We start from the raw sequence: 18,494 nt of genomic DNA, 5'->3' as shown, positions 1-18,494 counted from the left end.
TGCATGGCAGGGGCTAGTTTGACGTCATCGCGGAGATGGACGGGCTGATTGGGGCAACATCGACTGGGATGTAGATCACTAGATAAGCCTTGTCTGGCGACTCGGAACGAGCGGCACGTCTCCATCTTATTTGTACTATGAATGCATGTGAGTTTCATTATGAGAAATAGGTTATATGTTTAGGGTTACTGTGATCGGGGCTGAACGGCTGTACTGTCCGTGGCGTGGGAGCCTGCTGAGCCATATTCATCACATGAAGGGTCATCGGACTCTGGATTAATTTACGAATCTGTCCGCGGAGACGAAATGGTTATTGAAGTGTAAATCTCACGGTCGCAGACTATTGTAAGGCTGGGTCGAAGTAGCCAGGGACATAATGTCCTACCGAATACGGAAACCCGAGCGATCTAAAGTTCACCCCACGTCCACGGGATTTCATATGCCCTACTTTGGAGGCTCTCTCGCATGCAGATATGCAATACCATATGGTATCCGAGCAGACAGAACTGTGAATTCCAGATGATGGACAGAATAACTTCCCATGATATTCATAGCCTTCAAGAAATTTCCAATTTGTTATTGGCTAACGAACAGAAATAAGCACATCCCATTTATGTCCCAAAGTACAGAATTAGTTCGACCAAGCCATGTGTCTGGTATCTGCTGAGTGACTACACACCGTCCTCAGTGTTGCGCACGGTTATCGCAGTGCTTCCATACTTTCCCGGCTCATTATTTCGGGAAATAACCGGCTCTTCTTCGAGTAAACCAGCAGCACGGGGTCTTCCAATGATTCCTCTAGCGGTGTCCCTTTTTTCAAGGTAAGCAATAAGGCCAATAACTGGGAGAGTTAACATCCCCGTCACCAAGCTCGCAATATACCCTTTCCTGAAGTTGGGCGCATCGGTTACTGGATAGAAGACCAACGGCCACCAGGTCACAAAGGCAAAGTCAAAGGAGTTCATGAATCCAGTTGTGATGGCACGCAGCTGGAGGTCATGGCCTGTAACGTCGGCCATCCACGAATACCAGACAGCTTGAGGTGCGTATGTTGTGCCGAGTAAATAGAAGGCAACAAAGTAGCCAGCGTCCGTGGAGGGGGTTGAGACAAGGATAGCCGAGCCGATGACAAAAGTCAGACCGATGGCGATAGAAACCTCCCATCTCGATTGTAGCTTGTCTGAAATCGCTGCATACACAACTATACCCACAACGGCAGTCGCATGGATAACGGTAGGATAGGTGTTTTGCTGGACGACCGTGTACCCCCGTGAGGCTAGCCAGTAGGCCATGACGTTGTTTCCTAGCATTTGCACACAAACTGAATACACTGACTGGATATTAGCTCAGTGACTGGAAGACAAATCTCTCTCGACCTACACATGAAAACAAACGGCAGGAGCCAGAATTGCCAGCTCAGCAACACGCGCTTGAAGACCGTGGTGTCCCAGGACTTCTTGGAGATAGTACCCAGCCGAGTTGCTGCATGTTCCTTCTGCTCATCGGTAAGGTACCAGGCCGCACGGTGTGATGGAAGGTCCGGAATGAAGACCCAACCTACGGAGATGTCAGTATTGTTCTCTTACCGAGACAAAGGACGAGCCATACCGAAGAGTGCCACCGGGATAGTCATCACTGAAACGATGATGAATATCCACTTCCATGCAGGCAGGCCACCTTTACCCGCCAGTGCCTCTAACAGACCGGCTTGAATCCAGCCACCGGACAGTGTCCCCAATTGCCCGAATACGCAGAATACCGCTGCCCGCATTCCGAGCTCCGACTTTTTGTACCACGAGGCTAGGATAAATTGTGCACCAACGCTATTCAAAGTTAGTGTCGGCCAGCTCAATCACATGCAAAGTAGATTAGGCGATTACTATGCGATGGCTGAGAACCCTCCTTCGATCGCATTCAACAAAATGACCTGCCAGGCCCGAGTCATCTTGTACGTGATTAAGGTCAAGACACTCCAAGTAACATTGGCAGTAACAAAGACATATTTCGGTCGCACCACTGTGAGAAGGCTTGTACCGGGCATTTGGCAGACAGCATAGACTACCAGGTACGCGGTGCTCATGTAGTTGTATTCTTTCCCCTCAAACCCGAGGGCCTCCCGCATGCCGCTGATATAGGCCGAGGAATAGCTAGACCGTGTCACCCCAAAAAGAAACCAAATAAGGGAAAAATAAGGGAGCAGAGTAACATCTAGCTTGGCAAGCAGAGCCCGATCCTTTGGATCCTGACCCCAAAGCCAGGTCGCAAGTCTGGTCATGAAGGCCATGTTGACCAGCGCTTATTTAGCTGAGGCGAATCGATACTATCACTTGGAAGTAGTATGGCTATGCCTTATGCTAACATGAGCGTAATTCTGAGACAATGAGAGTTGCAAAGTGCCAGATATTCTGCCGCTTGTCGCACAGGCGTCAGCTAGGAGATATCCCCAATGCCCCGATAGCAGAAGCACCAGAAACCAAAATGAAGCCTTATCTTGCAGAAACCAGAGATGCTTGATGAGTTAACAGGCTATATCTCGGCGATGGTGAAAGACCGCCTGTGAATGGTGAGATCTCCTGCCGATAAGCAAAAGAAGGATGATGTGATCGTCGGTGAGGGGCACCAGAAATCCTGCAGTCGGCCCGCGTGACTTTAGTGAATGTCTTTTGAGGCTCCAAGGCCACGGAAAATGTCATTCAGTACAGGTATATCCCTGGATACAGATGGAATAACATTGCACCTAATACTTCTATGATTGATATCCATAAAGGATGACCCTTAGAAAGTCGTCCCATTAGCGTCGATAATCTCTCAGTATGGGTACATACATGTCTTCCATCCCAGACGGAGCACCATAGCTTCTTTTGCATGCCCAACACAGAACCTATTAAACCCGGCCAACTGAACCTCCCGTGCTAATTCTCTCACCATACAAAAACAAAGGCTGCTTGTTACTGAACTTTGAGATATCCCCCAGTACCTCGGCAGCTTCAGGGCCTTTGAATGCCTGCTTCGCTGCATTGTCGTCCTCATAGAAGAGCACACATCCGAAGGAGTAAGGAATTCGGTCTTCAGTGGCACCTGGACCATACTTCACGACAGTCCAGCCATGTAATCCATATTTCCTCCAAAGTCGATCGACAAGAGGCAAATGATGCGAGAGATAGTACTCAAGGTCGTACTTTGCATCGGCTTCGTTGGGATAGAGGACGGTGACGGTATACACCATTGTTTCGACGGTTGATTGGCTAATGGTTTATTCGAGTGATGGTATAAATAGAGGCAGATGGTACGCAGGGTTGGTAGAGGAAAAGCACGTCACCGAACGCAAAAAAGGGCCCCATTGGCAAAAATATAGGTATGTCGTTGAGATGGTTCAATTCGCAACCACTGACCTCAAAATGATCGATGTTTGAGTTCACTGATATTAACGTTATCAATTGGTAAAACTGTAAACTCTATACGGACGGAAGCTCGTGATGGGACCTACCCAGGGCCTGGACAAAAGCTGCCTTCTTGGTTCGACTTTCTTGGTTCCGTGGTCATTATTAATAAATGCGGTTCCTTCGCAAAGTATCCAGCAGCCCTAGTTCGTGTCCTAAATTGCCCAAAGATCCGAGATCCGAATAGAATACCATTCCAATAGATCATGCAATAGTTTGCGTTGCAATGTTCCGCAATTGCCGCAACGACCATTCACCGAAACGTTAAAGCTCGCAAAGTGTACCGGATATCATCATGTGTCTCAGTTATTACAGCCATTTAAGTCGCAACAAAGCTGGGTCATATCTTTTATGGATAACGCTAGAAGGGTTGAATATTGAGTCCCATCTCATGATTGAATTGTTTGACAACGCAAGAGGATGAAGTTAGATGACTGCCTATCAACCGAATAAACTTAAACCTGGAAGTCCGAATATACTGTGTGTGCAGATAGATTTGTAGCACAGTGCATATTACATGAAGACTCGGTGTTAGCGTTATCCATAATCGCCTGTACAAGAGAATATACTGTACTGTTGAGCCATTACACTCGATATTTGCCGTTTGTGGCTTCGAATTCTTGACTTGGAAAATTCATCAAAATTTACCCATACTTGCCTTCAAAGCCATATAGAAATGCAAAAGACAATTGTAGTCACATATACCAAAGGGGAAATAGGAAAGGTGTTACTCAAACAAAAAATCATCTGATCATGCATGTTTCACAAACTACCATGATAGATCGACCTTATTCGCATAAAATATCGGAAATAGCCTCCAAGTCCCCGGATTGTTGTTCAAGATGCCTGTTGGATTCTCTTTGTCAGTCCTTAATGAGCATAAGTCTTTGTGTAGCGGCATAGCCAATCAAATTTGCGGGCCTTTGTCTGCTTTTAAACCAATGTTTGTATTCATGGTCTTTTTCTTGTTAAAGAGCTCCCAAGAAATGTAGCCATAAATTATGATAGAGGAACATTCCGAAGTAGTAACAGTCTACATCTTGAACAAATGAAAGTAAATATATGGGATTAGCGCATGAATGTGTAACAATGGCACGTGCCACTAAATGCTTAGTACGACCAATGTATCTACAGTTCAAACTTCCAATAACTTAGGATGATATATCGATACAAGAAAGCATAACAGGGGTGTTATGCATCCTAGAGTTCTCCTCAGATTAGAACTAGCCGGAGTCTACCAATTACTTCGACTAAAAACACTCTACCACAAAGGAGCAAGGGACAAAGACATTCTGCTTTGACTCCAGAATATAAAGTCTAATATACTGAGGAGAAGATAAGTTAAATAAAAGAATATGACCACGAATTCGCTGAATAGATTTACCTTCGATATTTACGTGTTATGCTCGATATCGCTTTCTCCATTGCAAGCCGGGATATCTTCCACTCTGCTTCGCCCCCATCCAATCGCCACAACCAACACCAAAATGAATCCATTCGATGAGCTTCCATGTGAGATTCTATCCATAATCATCACGGAAGCCGCGGACTGGGTGGCCCTCGAAAGCCTTTTGCAAGTCTCTCCGCGGGTACGAAGACTCTTTGCCGGAGATGGCGAGACCCCCGGGAATCGTGAAGCCATTCATATAGTCAAATCCATGTTGACAGCAAATCCAATGATGCATCACGACCTGCACGGCCTGTTTTGCCAGTGTATTGCACTGCGCCAGTCCTCGTTAGCAGTTACTAGTCTCGAGCAGTTCAGGTCAGGGGACTACGATCAGTTGTCTGTGGTCTTCAATTCATCCATATCACAAGCTTCGCTACGAGAGATGGTACATGTCGCAGCTAACATCCAACGGCTTGCGTGCGCTTGCTTGACCACGTTCCTGAGCAGGATTCGGGGGATAAAACCGAGGTGCCACATGGCAACTGGCAGTGAAGTACAATACGAGCCGCGCGAAGCAGGCCCACCCTCGTGGATTGAAGAGTTTCGAGTGTATCGCGCGCTGTGGCATTTCCAGTTCTATTCTGACCTTTTAAATGCGGCTGAACGACTGATGTTTCCGCAGGAAGATCTCGAACTCTTGCGGACGAAACCCCTCGTCTGGAATAATCCGTCAGAAACATTGGGGTCTGAACTACTTTCAGTAAATGAATGGCTGTGGGGTATGTTCTGTGAGAGAGAAGATTCCTTTACCGATATTCCAGCGGTGAAGAGATTCCCCAGCAGCTATCCAGCATACGTGGATCCTCTCCCTGATCCTTCACAATTGCAGGATGAATATTCGGTCTGGGCCCCTCCAGCTCTTCCTATAGACAAGGGCCCAAACGACATTTGGCGCCAGGGATCTGGAATGGTCAACAGAAGATCGGGGTCGATCGGATTTTACTCTTACTGTGTGAATATTGACATGAGTACACCATCAACACGTCGGATGCACTACTGTTACGCTGATTCACCAATTTACCGCGAGATTGGTTTGAAGATATGGGATAGATGGCGGTTATATTGCCTTGGCATCTGGTATGCCTGTGATCCTGATGAGTTCCGATGGGAATACCTAGGTCCAGATGGATCCCTTGTCCCAGAGGGCTGCTTTCCAGAGCATAGCATGATCGACAGTGATTACCGGTTGTCCTTCTTTATCAAGCCCAGAGTGCGGGAAAGGGAAGAATTTTGTGAGAAATGGTACAGAGAGAAACACGGTTTACTAGAGACAAGCAGAGCCGAGGAGACAGGCAAAGTCGAGAGGAGGATGAGGCGGAAACGCAAAGCATGCCAAATTGGTCTTGAATTGCCCCGACAAGTTCAAACCAGATATCAGCTTAGACCTCGCTAATTGGTTCAAAACAAGAATTTGACCGATCTACATAAGACGACAAATCTAGTAAGGATAGAAACCATAGAAACCCTGATTCAATAGAATAGTTGTTCCTACATTGATCAACGTCCTATCATCTTTCCTATAACCCGGCGCATTCAAGTACGGCCAGTCTCTAGAGCACCTGAGTTCGAGTGGGCATGCCCTTCAAAGAATTTCTCCTTACTATTCCAGATAGGCCAAATTCCATGTTGTGACTAAAGATATAGATTGTAAGTCAGGATGGTCAATGTTGTATTTTCTATCTCGGACCACCCAAGATTCGGAGCCACCGGCGAAGCAACACTGCCTGAGGCAAAGTGGAGGTATGGAAGGACTTCCCGGCATAATTGGAGGTTTTTCTTAGCAGAGTACCTCGCAAAGCTTGGAAATAAAGCTATGTAATATTTTGGAAGTCTTGCCGGAGTTATTGACTCGAAGAAGGAGACCAAGCACGGCCGCTTGCGAAGCTACAGAAAAGATTCCCCTGAAGTAATGATGGGGTTGGTTCAGCTGTGACAGCGCTCAGTACAGGAGTGGGTCTCTCTGAGGTGAAATACTAAATGACAAAATAGACTTAATGAAACAGGGAAGAAATGAGAAGGAAGAGCCAAACCGTTGCCGAATGGGAGCTTCGAAGACCGATATATATTAAAATGACGAAGTCACCAATTACGTCTACATGAGTGTTGCAACAGAATACCTTGGCTTTCCTTCTGCTCCAATATAATTCCACCCAGTTATCTACAGCTATATTATGAACATTAGATCCAAGTTACTCACGAGCAATCAAATTCCGGTATAAAGTGAGACTGATAGTTGCCCTATTAGGCGAGTTCCGGGGTTAAGGCTTTTCGCACTGACATATCTCGCCTCTCATGAGAGTATCGCGAATTGTATTCCACAAAGCCTACACATTTCGGGTATTCACGATCTAGGACAATGAGACAAATCAAGCCCTCCGCGATAGATGCCCAAGCTTCTTTTTTTGCTAATTTCATCTGGCTACATCCTTCCGGAAAGAAGGGTGTCCCCGTTCAAAGCTCGGGGTTTTAAATAATGCAGATAACCATTTCTACATGAATTTCTCCTATGCCATCGAGATAAGTTGTATACTATCATGCTCTATTTTCACAGTAGTAAGGTCTACCACTTTGGCTTGAAATAGCCTCGCTATCGGTAAATAGTCGCTTTTTCTTCTCTATCAAGGGCTTGGCATTGCCAGAATACTTCCAAACCACCCCCAGAATATCCCTATCATCACTATCATACAAAGGGCTGTACCTGTTCCTGATCAGCACACGTCATGTCGGTCGTTGGTCCCAATGCCAAGGCTCACAAAGACCTAGTCAAGTGCCTGGAGAAGAAACAGGCTATCATGGAACGTCTGGCGGAAATGAAAGAAAGAGTGACAAACCTACCGTCGTCCTGCTTGAGTGAAGCATTTCAAGAGCATATCGGTATCGTGCTTACATATTATGATCTTAGGGACCATTTCGGTACCAGCGACAAAGTGTACTTTATACCATACGCAGGACGCCTCTTCCCGACCATTCCATGGGACGAGGCAAAGCTATTTGACTTTGATCCCAGCCCACGAAGAGAGACATATCACATCCATAGAAATCTGGACAAAATACTCGCCTATCTTACGCCGGTTAAGGAAATATGGACAGAGCGGAAGTAAGTAGAGAGATACATAGACATTCTGAGTTATCAGGATACGTCCTGACTGAAGCACTGTTGTGTCTGGTACTAGGTTCTTCGGGGACAGCGTGCAGGTTGGCGAGGACTTCCGCGCTTTTTACCACTGGTATGTCGTCAAGGAAGCCGATGCACAGGGTGATTCGGACAAAACACATTGTACTCTCAGGGTCTTGCAGTACACGGAGCCAGAGGAACTTCTCATGCGGAGTGAGGTCCTTAGCGCTTTGACATACATGATGCACAAATTGACGTACAAGTGCTACAAGGATCAAACCATCTTTCCGGTAACTGGTTCAAATGAGTTTAACCTATTGCGACAGTCACTTATTGGATAACTTGTCATAGGTTCTCATCACTTCAATCTTCCCATCGAAAGTCCGTATCTTACAGGTATATTTCGATGGGGAAGATCTCCATTTTTCCAAGACTCATATCTACGATCTCAAAGAAATTCATCATCAAACGTATACTCTTCTTGCTCGGTGGGCGTATCCTATTCCATGCGGAGACCTCAGAACCGTCAACATTAGGGGTAGAAAACTAAGCACTGCTGTGATGGAGCAGGTGCAGGACTGGAAGGAGGAGCAAGAAGCTATGAATATGGTCGATTCGCCCGATAAGTGACGGTTGTATCTGACCGTTTCGAGGAGATCATTGCACTCAGCGTTTTGTGTTGCTGTTGCGCTTAGTGGTTCCCCTAAGAGTGCATCCATCCACAGTTTGCAGGACAAAGCGGCTAGTTGTCTGGAAAATTTCTTTCAGTTTCAATTCATTGACGGTGCTAACGGTTCATAGCCTGCAATAGGCGCATGTCGCAGGAGTATGATGATACTATGTCCGAGTATTCTGTTCAATCTTAGCACGGCGCCAATTTACCCGATGTAGAAAGATAACCAAACACTCAAGGGGGGGGGGTCGAGGCACATTCTATTCCAGAATAAGTAGAATCGCACCGAACAAAGTACACATACTAAGATATAATCCCCCTTTAACCCACATCAGCTCGATCCAGCAAGCTTCTCCGGCACCACAAGATACCGATGAAACTGCCCCCTAGTATCATACCCCCCTTTCAGCCTCGTAGGATGTTCTTTCCTCCTACTTGATGACCTGCATCCCTCGAAACAATTGCTTTTCCAAGTGAACCGTAAGGCTTGGCTCGAAAACTAAAACGGATGTACAGTTAATTCCACCTTTAAGTCCGATGACGGCCGTGCGGAGTAAGCTCTCGATCTCCGAAGCCCTCGAGGCTATATCCCCCACTCGCCAATCTACCTACTGACTGGCCTTTTCCATGGAATAACATATGATCAATTTATTCATACACTCAATTCTCTCCAATAGCCTGAATTCTCACAACTTGTATTATCTTATCCACACACACCCACACAATGCCACTCCCCAAGCCCCTCCCCATCACCGGCTTCGGCCTCCTAGGCATGACATGGCGCCCTAGCCCAACCCCAGACGAGCAAGCCTTCAGCGCCATGAAAGCAGCCATATTCCACGGCGCCACCATCTGGTCGTCCTCCTCCGTCTACGGCATGCCCCCTCAGCCTCCCATAGCAGGCTTACACCTTCTGCGCCGCTACTTCGACAAGTACCCCGAAGACGCCAAAAAGGTGACTCTCTTTATCCGAGCCTGCTCAGACCCGGCAACCTTATCCCCGACATGCACACGCGCGGGCGTCCGTGCCAGCTTTGACGAGTGTAGAAATGTCCTCGGCGACTCCAAAAAGATAGATATCTTTGGGCCAGCGCGCATGGATAAGAACGTGCCTGTGGAGGAAACACTAGGGGCGTTGCGTGAGTTGATGGACGAAGGATTGATCGGTGGGGTTGGGTTGTCGGAGGTGGGTGCACATACGATTCGCAAGGCGCACGCGATGTGTCCGTTGAGTGTGGTCGAGGTGGAGTTTTCGTTGTGGAGTACGGATATCTTGGAGAATGGAGTCACAGAGGCTTGTAAGGAGCTGGATGTGCCCATTCTGACGTATGCGCCGCTCGGATATGGGTTTCTTACGGGGCAGGTAAAAAAGTTAGAGGATATCCCGAAGGGGGATATTAGGCATTGGTTTGGGAGGTTTCAGCCTGAGGTTAGACCCCAGCTGTCATTTTCTTTTTTGTTTGATTCAAGATGTGAGTTTGATCATACTGACTGACTTTTGAGAAGAACTTCCCCAAGAACCTCGAATTGGTGGATAAAATCAAAGACTTCGCTAAGCAGCGCGGCGTCACTCCCGCCCAATTAGCCCTCGCCTGGATCCGCGCTCACTCTAATTCTGGGCCCTGCGGAACTATCATCCCCATCCCTGGCGCGATGGCGGCTTCTCGTGTCGAAGAGAACTGTATTGCGGTCCCGCTGGCGGCGGAAGAGAAAGACCAGCTGGATGCGATTTTGAAGTCATTTGATGTTGTAGGGGAGCGACAGGTCGTGGGGATGAGTTCTGAGTTGTGGGGTTGAAATAGAGTATTATCCAGATTCCGACGGCTAGAATTATGGTTCCGCGTTAGTTCGATTGTCTATTTTGGCCATGCTAGCAAGGGTCGCCATATATGACTCTTGACTTGGATTGGGGTGAGCGACTAGTACATTCCGCACCTATTGGACCATTCGGCGTGTCCGATAGTTCAGTCCCAGAATACGTGTATATTTTGACAGCTGTCAGGGAGAATAACTAGTACATACAGTCTGCATTTCGAGTGCCCATCCTTAGGAAGTTTGGGTACTAGTAGCGCTTTGATGTATATGTTGCAGTACATCCTGTATTTGAATACTGTTCAGACCATCAATTTGGCATTTCCAACTACCCAATTCTATTCCCAGTTCTATCCCATCTATCCGGAAAATGGCGCGCCATGAATCATGAAGCAAACCCCTAACCTACCAATTCAATCAATGCACATGACTCAAACTCAAACCCAAGGACTTTTCGAATCCAGTACATCTCTAATTGTTCTTCCGCTTCCGATCCATTTCGCTCAATTTCTTCATACCACGCGTGATCTCCACTGCACTTTCGTACGCAAAATCTGCAACATAATTAGCAATCTCAAATCCCACTCAGCGAAACATAGATAAACTCACAAGTACCAGCGGCAAGCCAGATAAAGTTCATGAAAACGTAGTAGAACCAGAAATAGTAGCCTTCAGGACGACAAAAAGACACTCCATGGTAATAAAGGTCGAACATGCTCGTAGCGTAGTAGAGTACATCTCCGTAGACCTGTCCTACGGATATAATGAGCTGCAGGACATGTCGGGCTGGATGCTGCGTGGCGATGCAGTATGCGATAGTGAATGCGAGAGGGCCCCAGCAGAACTGTATGTATTCGTTAGAGGTGAGTTAATTCGGTGTTATGATATGGGATAGACTTACAGCGGTGACAGCCTCCATGGAAACGAGGAATGAATCCGAGGTGAGATAGCGTGAGTCGGAAAGCGAATATTCCTTCCAGAGCTGGCCGAATAAAGTGTGCGAGCCGGCTAGGCTCTTGTGGTAGACCACGAAGTAACTTTCAAAGAATAAATGTATGCATCCCGCTGTTTCTCCTCATTAACATATATCTCAAACACAAGCGAAGATAACACTACTTACTAAAGCACATCCAAATGAACGCAAACTGGTCTGCTCTAGTCACAGAATTTCGCGGACGGCAGATGTAAGCAGATGCGATACCCAGAACCAAAGCCCATAGCACAGCAAACTGAGCAACCAGCGATACAGCTGAACTTTCGTTGGTTACATAATGCGGCAGATACACCGAAGACGGGTAGTAACCGTGAATGACTTCTGTGATATTTTCCATTTTGCTTGAGTCTTCGGTGATGTCTGCAGCCAGTAGTAGTTCATACAGATGGCTTTATACTATGAAGCCTATAGTGTGTGTACGGGCGGAACGCGCGGACTCCGAGGAACGGCTCGGGATCTCCGCCTGTTCGCTGACACCACTCTATGAACTACTACCCCTATCCCTTACACGCTATTGCTAATACCTTGCATGCTTAGTGGAGTGTCCTTGGCTTACTGGCTTAGTAGATCTGGTTTGTTCATGTACCGTTAGCCAAGAATAGAATTTAACCCAATCCATGGTTAGACTTAGCTGCAGCTTTAGGCGTCCTCGACGAATTTAGCTCTTTGCAATTGCAAACACTGCGTGTGCATGGTATCTAGAAATATAGCTTACTGCAATACAGTTGAAAGTACAGTTATCCCGGGTTTCTTCTCATCAAAGAAAGGAACAGGTCGTGACAGTGATTCAAAGAGGCTTAATTCTCATACTATAAAAAAGGACGGCGCAGGTAATGACGGGCTGTACTTAGTCCAGGCTGTTAGCTTTTGAACAGATACACTCTGGCTTACTGGATCTTTAAATAATTGAGGCATGTTATCCTTGGTGACTTCCTCACTCTTCTGCTCGATTACAGACGTGGCTAATGTCAGTGTTTGAGACAGACTTGTCACAGACAGCTTTATCAAGATAATTTGAACGCCCGCACCATGTCAAGGCCCGCGGGCAATCATCCTATCACTGATTCCTCAACAGCAAAGCATAAACCCGAGATTGCACAATAACATCCACAAAAGGAGAGACATATTCCAACTCCCAATCCCAATCCCTCTCAAAATAACCATCTACTTTCACCCTGAAAAGTCAACTCCAAAATAACGATGAAAGAACCGAGTGCAACATATCGCCTCAAACTACAACATGCATACCAGTCTTTCTCCTTTCAAATCAAACAGGGCAATCCCGCTTATCGTGCCCCTTGCCATTACATTTGGCACATCTCTGCATAGGACAGTATCTCATAGAGTGACCGACACAATCACATCTCATGCAGCGTGGAACGGGGCACTGCATGATTGAATGGCCTTGCTGGTGGCATGCTGAGCAGGTTGTTGGGGGGAAGGTGTATACTCTGTCTGGCATTTTGGTATGGTATGGTAAGGTGGTGATATTGGGTGGTTGGGTGGTCTGGTGTGTTTGGGGATTATGAATGGGTGCTGTTTGGTGGATGGTATAAGATGATGGGAGGAGTAGATATGAGGTGGGTTCTCTGGTTGTGAGAATATGGAATTGATGAGGATGAGGAGAGAATATTAATAGGGTTGCGGTGGGCACTCATGAGGCTCAGTGTATACCGTGTAAGAGGGATTTAGTTACTTGTCTAAGTTGTTTTCTCTCAGTAACTTGTTGACTTGGTATGACTACGTGATACACTGAACGAATTAGGAAATTGACAGGGAACAGTTGAGTAGACTACCTACCCTTAGTAGGAGCAAGTAATACTGCTGCAGAATACATACTCAGCCTGGCTGTCTGTCTACCAGGGTGGTATCGGCCCTTACCCGATGAACCCATGACCCAGAGAGTTAGGGTGGGGGAAAGTTTGAACCGTCTGGGACAATGCACATTTCAAGTAAAGGGTGGTACCGGCAATGCACAGCCAGCGGCTCCCGCACCCACCGATTGATGTCATGCTTCCGGATAGAGTGTCAACTCAATTCGACCCGTTGATCGAAGAGGAGAAAAGATTAATGTCCTGGCTCATGATGTATGCGCAACAATTGTGTGACCCGGTGGCAGAGGCAAAAAGCCGTTAAGCCACACAAGCGCGTGTGGGGCTGCAGATCACCCCGACCGGCAGCCGGCCTAATTTCTGGGGCGTCTGCTTCTATCAGTTACTTTTTAGTTACCCCCCGGTCGGCCCTCGGTTATAGTATGTCCGAGCAGCAAGGAGATGTGGCTGCAAGGTGTTATGTGTCAGTTGTATGCTCGAAGATCACCTTTATTGACTTAAGGAGTCGCGGTGAGTGTCTTCCGGAAAAGTTTTGCGATCCTCCATGGCAAGCCCAACCCCATTCTCTGGAGAGTCGGAATAATCCCCGGCAAGCCTCAGGGGTACCGCAAATTGATGTAAGTTACTGAAGCCTCGGCCCATCCCCCCTCAACCATAGAAGCTTTCCCCGCACATCGCTGGTAGCTTTTGGGGTTCACCGGTAACTTATATACGGCTCCCCCACGCCGATCGTGACTTCACCCCCATTGTTTCTTCCTCTATTCACTCGTCCTTGATCACTCACCCTCTTGCGCCTTGTCCCGCGAAATCCGCCTCAGAATATAGCCACGTTCCTAAAGAGAGCTGAGAACCTCACGCCCCACAACACGATGGTTTTCCTACCTCCTAAAGAGGCAGGCACTTTGCCGCCTATCCCGGACAATATTCCGCTGAGTGAATTTATGCTTACAGACTTGTATGGGCGGAATCCGCTGGGTTACTCACGGGACCCTTTCATTTGCGGCATTACCGGGAAAAGCTTCTCCGCACTAGAAGTGGTGGATCGTGTCGATTACCTGTCTCGCGCTCTGTCCAAGGAGCTAAACTGGAAGCCAAACACAGGCACCGAATGGGATAAGACGTTAGCAATCTTCAGTTTGAACACCGTGAGTCTCACGCCCCAGGTCGCTACAGCGTCTTAGCTCACCAGTTTTCTCCCTAGATCGATACCTTGCCACTGTCATGGGCCGTCCACCAGCTGGGGGGACTGGTCTCCCCGGCTAACGCAGCCTACTCAGCTGCTGAGCTCAAGTATCAGCTGCTCGATTCCAAGGCTAAGGCTTTGTTCACCTGTCTCCCTCTCCTACAGACCGCGCTCGAGGCTGCATCCCTCGCTGGGTTGCCCAAGGATCGCATATACTTGTTGGAAGTCCCACCACAACTCACACCCGGAGTCAAGGCTCCAGCGCAATTCAAGACAGTCTCGCAGTTCATTGAAGAGGGGAAGTCGCTCCCCAAGGTCGAGAGACTGAACTGGGCCGCCGGAGAGGGTTCTCGGCGGACGGCCTTCCTATGCTATTCCAGTGGGACGTCCGGGTTACCTGTGAGTCAGAACATGCAGAAAATTTTTTGTGACAGATCGCATCTGACCTCCATACTAGAAAGGTGTCATGATCTCTCATCGCAATGTCATCGCAAACGTACTCCAGATCCAAGCATTTGAAGGCGCTTGGCGCGACTCTCTCAGGGCTCCCGGAACACAAGGCAACCACACCGAGGTGGCGTTGTGTCTGCTTCCTCAGAGCCACATCTATTGCCTCGTAGTTATATGCCATGCTGGTCCATTCAGGGGTGACCAGGCCGTTGTTTTACCAAAGTTCGAATTGGATTTATATCTAGCTTCCATCCAGAACTTCAAGATCTCATCACTGTTCCTGGTCAGTAATGTTGCTCACATGAAGGCGCCGCTCCGAAAGGGGGTCTCATTGGTTAACTCTAATAGGTCCCTCCGATCATCATCAACATGCTCCGCAACCACGAAACTTGCGCCAAATACAACCTAAGTTCAATCAGGAGTATTTTCACTGGTGCTGCGCCCTTGGGTGTAGAAACAGCCGAGGACTTTCAGAAACTATACCCGAATGTAATAATTCGACAAGGATACGGTACGCATTCCTTTAAGACAGCTAGTTTCTCACACTAACATGAACGTGCAGGTCTGACTGAGACATCAACTGTGGTATCCTCGACTCACCCAAATGACGTCTACCTCGGTTCATCTGGCACCCTCCTTGCTGGCGTTGAAATGCGCATTGTGACCCCAGAGGGGAAGGAGATCACAGACTACGACACGCCTGGTGAACTGGTGGTCCGCAGCCCAAGTGTGGTCTTGGGTTACCTAAATAATGAGAAGGCGAACCGGGAGACTTTTGAAGATGGGTGGATGCGAACCGGCGACGAGGCCGTGGTCCGCGTGGGCCCCAAGAAGACGGAGCACATCTTCATTGTCGACCGTATAAAGGAGCTCATTAAGGTCAAGGTATGTTTTCAGTGATTCGTCTTCTTACTAGAAGGTTCGTGGAGTAACCGATCGGAATGAACAGGGATTACAAGTGGCCCCGGCCGAACTGGAGGCTCATCTTCTTACCCACCCCGCCGTTGCTGATTGTGCTGTCATCGCCATCCCCGACGAGGCGGCTGGAGAAATCCCCAAGGCCATCGTGGTCAAGTCACCCTCTTTCCGTGGCAGTGACGAGGAGGCTATCCAATCCATCAAGAAGCATGTTGAAGAACACAAAGCCCGACACAAATGGCTCAAGGGCGGCGTTCGCTTCATCGATGCCATCCCCAAGAGTCCCAGTGGTAAGATTCTGCGTCGGATGCTTCGCGATCAAGAGAAGGAGGCAAGGAGAAAGGCTGGTTCCAAGCTGTAGGCATGCTTATAGTTTGGCATACTGTGCGAGAGTACGCTTCAGAATACTTGGTCCCAGCGCGTTCCTTCCTATGGATATAAACAGTTCATATAATAGATAAGATTTCATTCACCAGAATGTCCTTCAGATAAGATACAAACAGTAGATGGGATGTGACCCCCTTGAGCGGATGTTTGCTGCGTTTGCATCCATCGCGGGGAAAGAATCGAATTTCTAAGCGGGGGTTGATCGGGAAGATTGATCAGCACCGAAAAAAAATAATACTCATTCTTCGGACGGCGCCCTCTGTCGTTCCTTCACATTTCTTTTCAATAATTTCAAATCGGACAGTCGCAAGCTGGCCCTCACCTGAAACTTCCTTTCAAACACATCCATCACCAAAAACAACACATCCCCTGCGCTCGGTGCAACCCCGCAGTTCATATTTACATCACCATGTCGTCGCAAGATCCTCACCGCGCCGACGACGACGCCTACGTTGATGCCGATGAAGCCGATGAGGTTATCAACCGCGATGAGGACCACCCCATGGAGTCTGATGGCGAAGATGAGGATGGCGATCAGCCCATGAGCTACGAAGAACAAGAAATCACCCTACAAAATGACTCCGCCGCCCATTTCGATAGCCACAACGACTCCGTTTTCTGCATTGCTCAGCACCCCATCCACAACAACATTGTTATCACTGGCTCCGGAGACGATACCGCTTATATCTTCGATTCGACGCCGAACGATGAGCGCCCCGTCCTTCCCCGCAGCTACGAGTCGGACCCGCAACCCAGGCGCGAGCGGGATTCTCTCCAGCCCCTCCTCAAGCTTGATGGCCACTCCGACACCGTGAACGCCGTCGCATTCACAGAACCCAAGGGCGAGTTCGTTATCACGGCAGGAATGGACGGCAAGCTGCGTGCTTACCGCGACACTACCCCCCAGGGAACCGGGCTCGCATGGCAGTTCCTCGCGGAGGTTCAAGAAGTGGAGGAGATCAATTGGGTTGCTGTCTGCCCTTGCGAGAAGGGCAACGAGGAGAAGAGCAACATCATTGCTCTGGGTGCCAATGACGGTAGCGCTTGGGTGTTCCGCATCGACCCCCGGGACGCGGCTGCTCCCATCTCCATCATTCAGTCTTTCTTCCAACACACCGGATCCTGCACTGCGGGTGCCTGGACTCCCGATGGAAAGCTGCTGGCGACCGTCTCCGAGGACGGTAGCTTCTACGTCTACGATGTCTTTGGCGACGCTGCCGCCGCTGGCGTCTCTTACTCCCCGGGTACTAGCGCTGTTGTCGGTCTGACTGCGGAGGACCAGCGCTTCGCCGTCGAGGGTGGTCTGTACTCTATCGCCATCTCCCCTGGTGGTGCTATTGCTGCTGTTGGTGGTGCCGAGGGCAACATCAAGGTGGTCGGTCTTCCCCGTTTGGCGCCGGCTGGCGGCGCTGCTGCTTCCAAGGCGAAGGGCAAGGGTGCTGCTTCACAGGCGACTGCCTCCGCTGCAGGCACTCTCCTTGCCTCTCTCCAGGCTCAGAGCGACGGTGTTGAAACTCTCTCTTTCTCTTCCCCTCCCCTGACTCTTCTTGCGGCTGGCTCTGTGGATGGCTCGATTGCCCTGTTCGACGCTGCCCATCGCTTCGCCGTCCGCCGTCACATCAAGGAAGCGCACGAGGGCGCCGTGGTTAAGGTTGAATTCCTGCAGAGCCGTGCTCCTGCCACCCCCTTGCCTCGTCCCAGCCCGCTGGCAGCCGCGACGGCCGGCCAAGGCCAACCATGGCTGCTCACCTCCGTGGGTATGGATGGTATTGTCAGACGCTGGGATGCCCGTGGTGGAACTGCCGCTGCTGCCCAGGGTTTGTTGAAGGAGTGGAAGGGCCACTTGGGTCTTGTTGAGAACTCGGAGGGTGAACAATCCGGCGGTATCATGGGCTTTGTGCAGAGCTCAGATGGTAAGCGGGTTGTTACCGCCGGTGATGACGGTATTTCTCTGGTATTTGAGGAGTAAATTCTTCATGATGATTAGACCAAAAAGCCTGTATAGATGCGGATTTCCGAGATATCGGCGTATTAATGCAATTTATGACCCTGTTTAGTTCTCACTTGATCAACAGTTTCCTGGCTGGCATTATGAAATATAGCAAGCAGTACTATTGCTGGTAGTTCATAGTTTAGTTAATCGCTATGCTGAGTAATGTCGAATGCCTACACAGCCTAATTTCCATAATGTTTGAACAAATTGCACTTGATGTGATAAATAACAGTTACTATGTACACCC

At 48.6% G+C, this 18,494-nt stretch overlaps 8 protein-coding genes across 8 annotated transcripts; 5 read left to right on the top strand and 3 right to left on the bottom strand.

Annotated features, from left to right (window-relative positions):
- Positions 1-671: 671 nt before the first annotated feature.
- Positions 672-2,284, bottom strand: AKAW2_70971S (uncharacterized protein; the record flags this gene model as incomplete). Its single annotated transcript, XM_041683612.1, has 4 exons — positions 672-1,330; positions 1,381-1,557; positions 1,609-1,823; positions 1,881-2,284. 4 exons carry the CDS (start codon positions 2,282-2,284, stop codon positions 672-674), a joined length of 1,455 nt encoding a protein of 484 aa, XP_041547855.1.
- A 600-nt stretch (positions 2,285-2,884) lies between these two features.
- On the bottom strand, positions 2,885-3,226 carry AKAW2_70970S (uncharacterized protein; the record flags this gene model as incomplete). Its single annotated transcript, XM_041683610.1, has 1 exon — positions 2,885-3,226. One exon carries the CDS (start codon positions 3,224-3,226, stop codon positions 2,885-2,887), a length of 342 nt encoding a protein of 113 aa, XP_041547854.1.
- A 1,701-nt stretch (positions 3,227-4,927) lies between these two features.
- AKAW2_70969A (uncharacterized protein) lies at positions 4,928-6,283 on the top strand (the record flags this gene model as incomplete). Its single annotated transcript, XM_041683609.1, has 1 exon — positions 4,928-6,283. The coding sequence occupies one exon, from the start codon at positions 4,928-4,930 to the stop codon at positions 6,281-6,283; it is 1,356 nt and encodes a 451-aa protein (XP_041547853.1).
- A 1,327-nt stretch (positions 6,284-7,610) lies between these two features.
- Positions 7,611-8,635, top strand: AKAW2_70968A (uncharacterized protein; the record flags this gene model as incomplete). Its single annotated transcript, XM_041683608.1, has 3 exons — positions 7,611-7,987; positions 8,064-8,295; positions 8,357-8,635. The coding sequence occupies 3 exons, from the start codon at positions 7,611-7,613 to the stop codon at positions 8,633-8,635; spliced, it is 888 nt and encodes a 295-aa protein (XP_041547852.1).
- A 767-nt stretch (positions 8,636-9,402) lies between these two features.
- PLR1_4 (aldo/keto reductase family protein) lies at positions 9,403-10,475 on the top strand (the record flags this gene model as incomplete). Its single annotated transcript, XM_041683607.1, has 2 exons — positions 9,403-10,107; positions 10,185-10,475. 2 exons carry the CDS (start codon positions 9,403-9,405, stop codon positions 10,473-10,475), a joined length of 996 nt encoding a protein of 331 aa, XP_041547851.1.
- Positions 10,476-10,961: 486 nt separating this feature from the next.
- On the bottom strand, positions 10,962-11,821 carry AKAW2_70966S (EXPERA domain-containing protein; the record flags this gene model as incomplete). Its single annotated transcript, XM_041683606.1, has 4 exons — positions 10,962-11,044; positions 11,100-11,334; positions 11,392-11,555; positions 11,611-11,821. 4 exons carry the CDS (start codon positions 11,819-11,821, stop codon positions 10,962-10,964), a joined length of 693 nt encoding a protein of 230 aa, XP_041547850.1.
- A 2,364-nt stretch (positions 11,822-14,185) lies between these two features.
- AKAW2_70965A (acyl--CoA ligase) lies at positions 14,186-16,228 on the top strand (the record flags this gene model as incomplete). Its single annotated transcript, XM_041683605.1, has 6 exons — positions 14,186-14,461; positions 14,518-14,898; positions 14,957-15,232; positions 15,298-15,460; positions 15,512-15,834; positions 15,899-16,228. The coding sequence occupies 6 exons, from the start codon at positions 14,186-14,188 to the stop codon at positions 16,226-16,228; spliced, it is 1,749 nt and encodes a 582-aa protein (XP_041547849.1).
- A 435-nt stretch (positions 16,229-16,663) lies between these two features.
- On the top strand, positions 16,664-18,223 carry AKAW2_70964A (WD40 repeat domain-containing protein; the record flags this gene model as incomplete). Its single annotated transcript, XM_041683604.1, has 1 exon — positions 16,664-18,223. The coding sequence occupies one exon, from the start codon at positions 16,664-16,666 to the stop codon at positions 18,221-18,223; it is 1,560 nt and encodes a 519-aa protein (XP_041547848.1).
- Positions 18,224-18,494: the final 271 nt, after the last annotated feature.

The sequence above is a fragment of the Aspergillus luchuensis genome, chromosome 7, assembly GCF_016861625.1.
Source record: "Aspergillus luchuensis IFO 4308 DNA, chromosome 7, nearly complete sequence".
Lineage (NCBI taxonomy): Eukaryota > Fungi > Ascomycota > Eurotiomycetes > Eurotiales > Aspergillaceae > Aspergillus > Aspergillus luchuensis.
The sequence above is the reverse complement of the archived record's forward strand: the minus strand, read 5'-3'. Positions and strand labels throughout refer to the sequence as shown.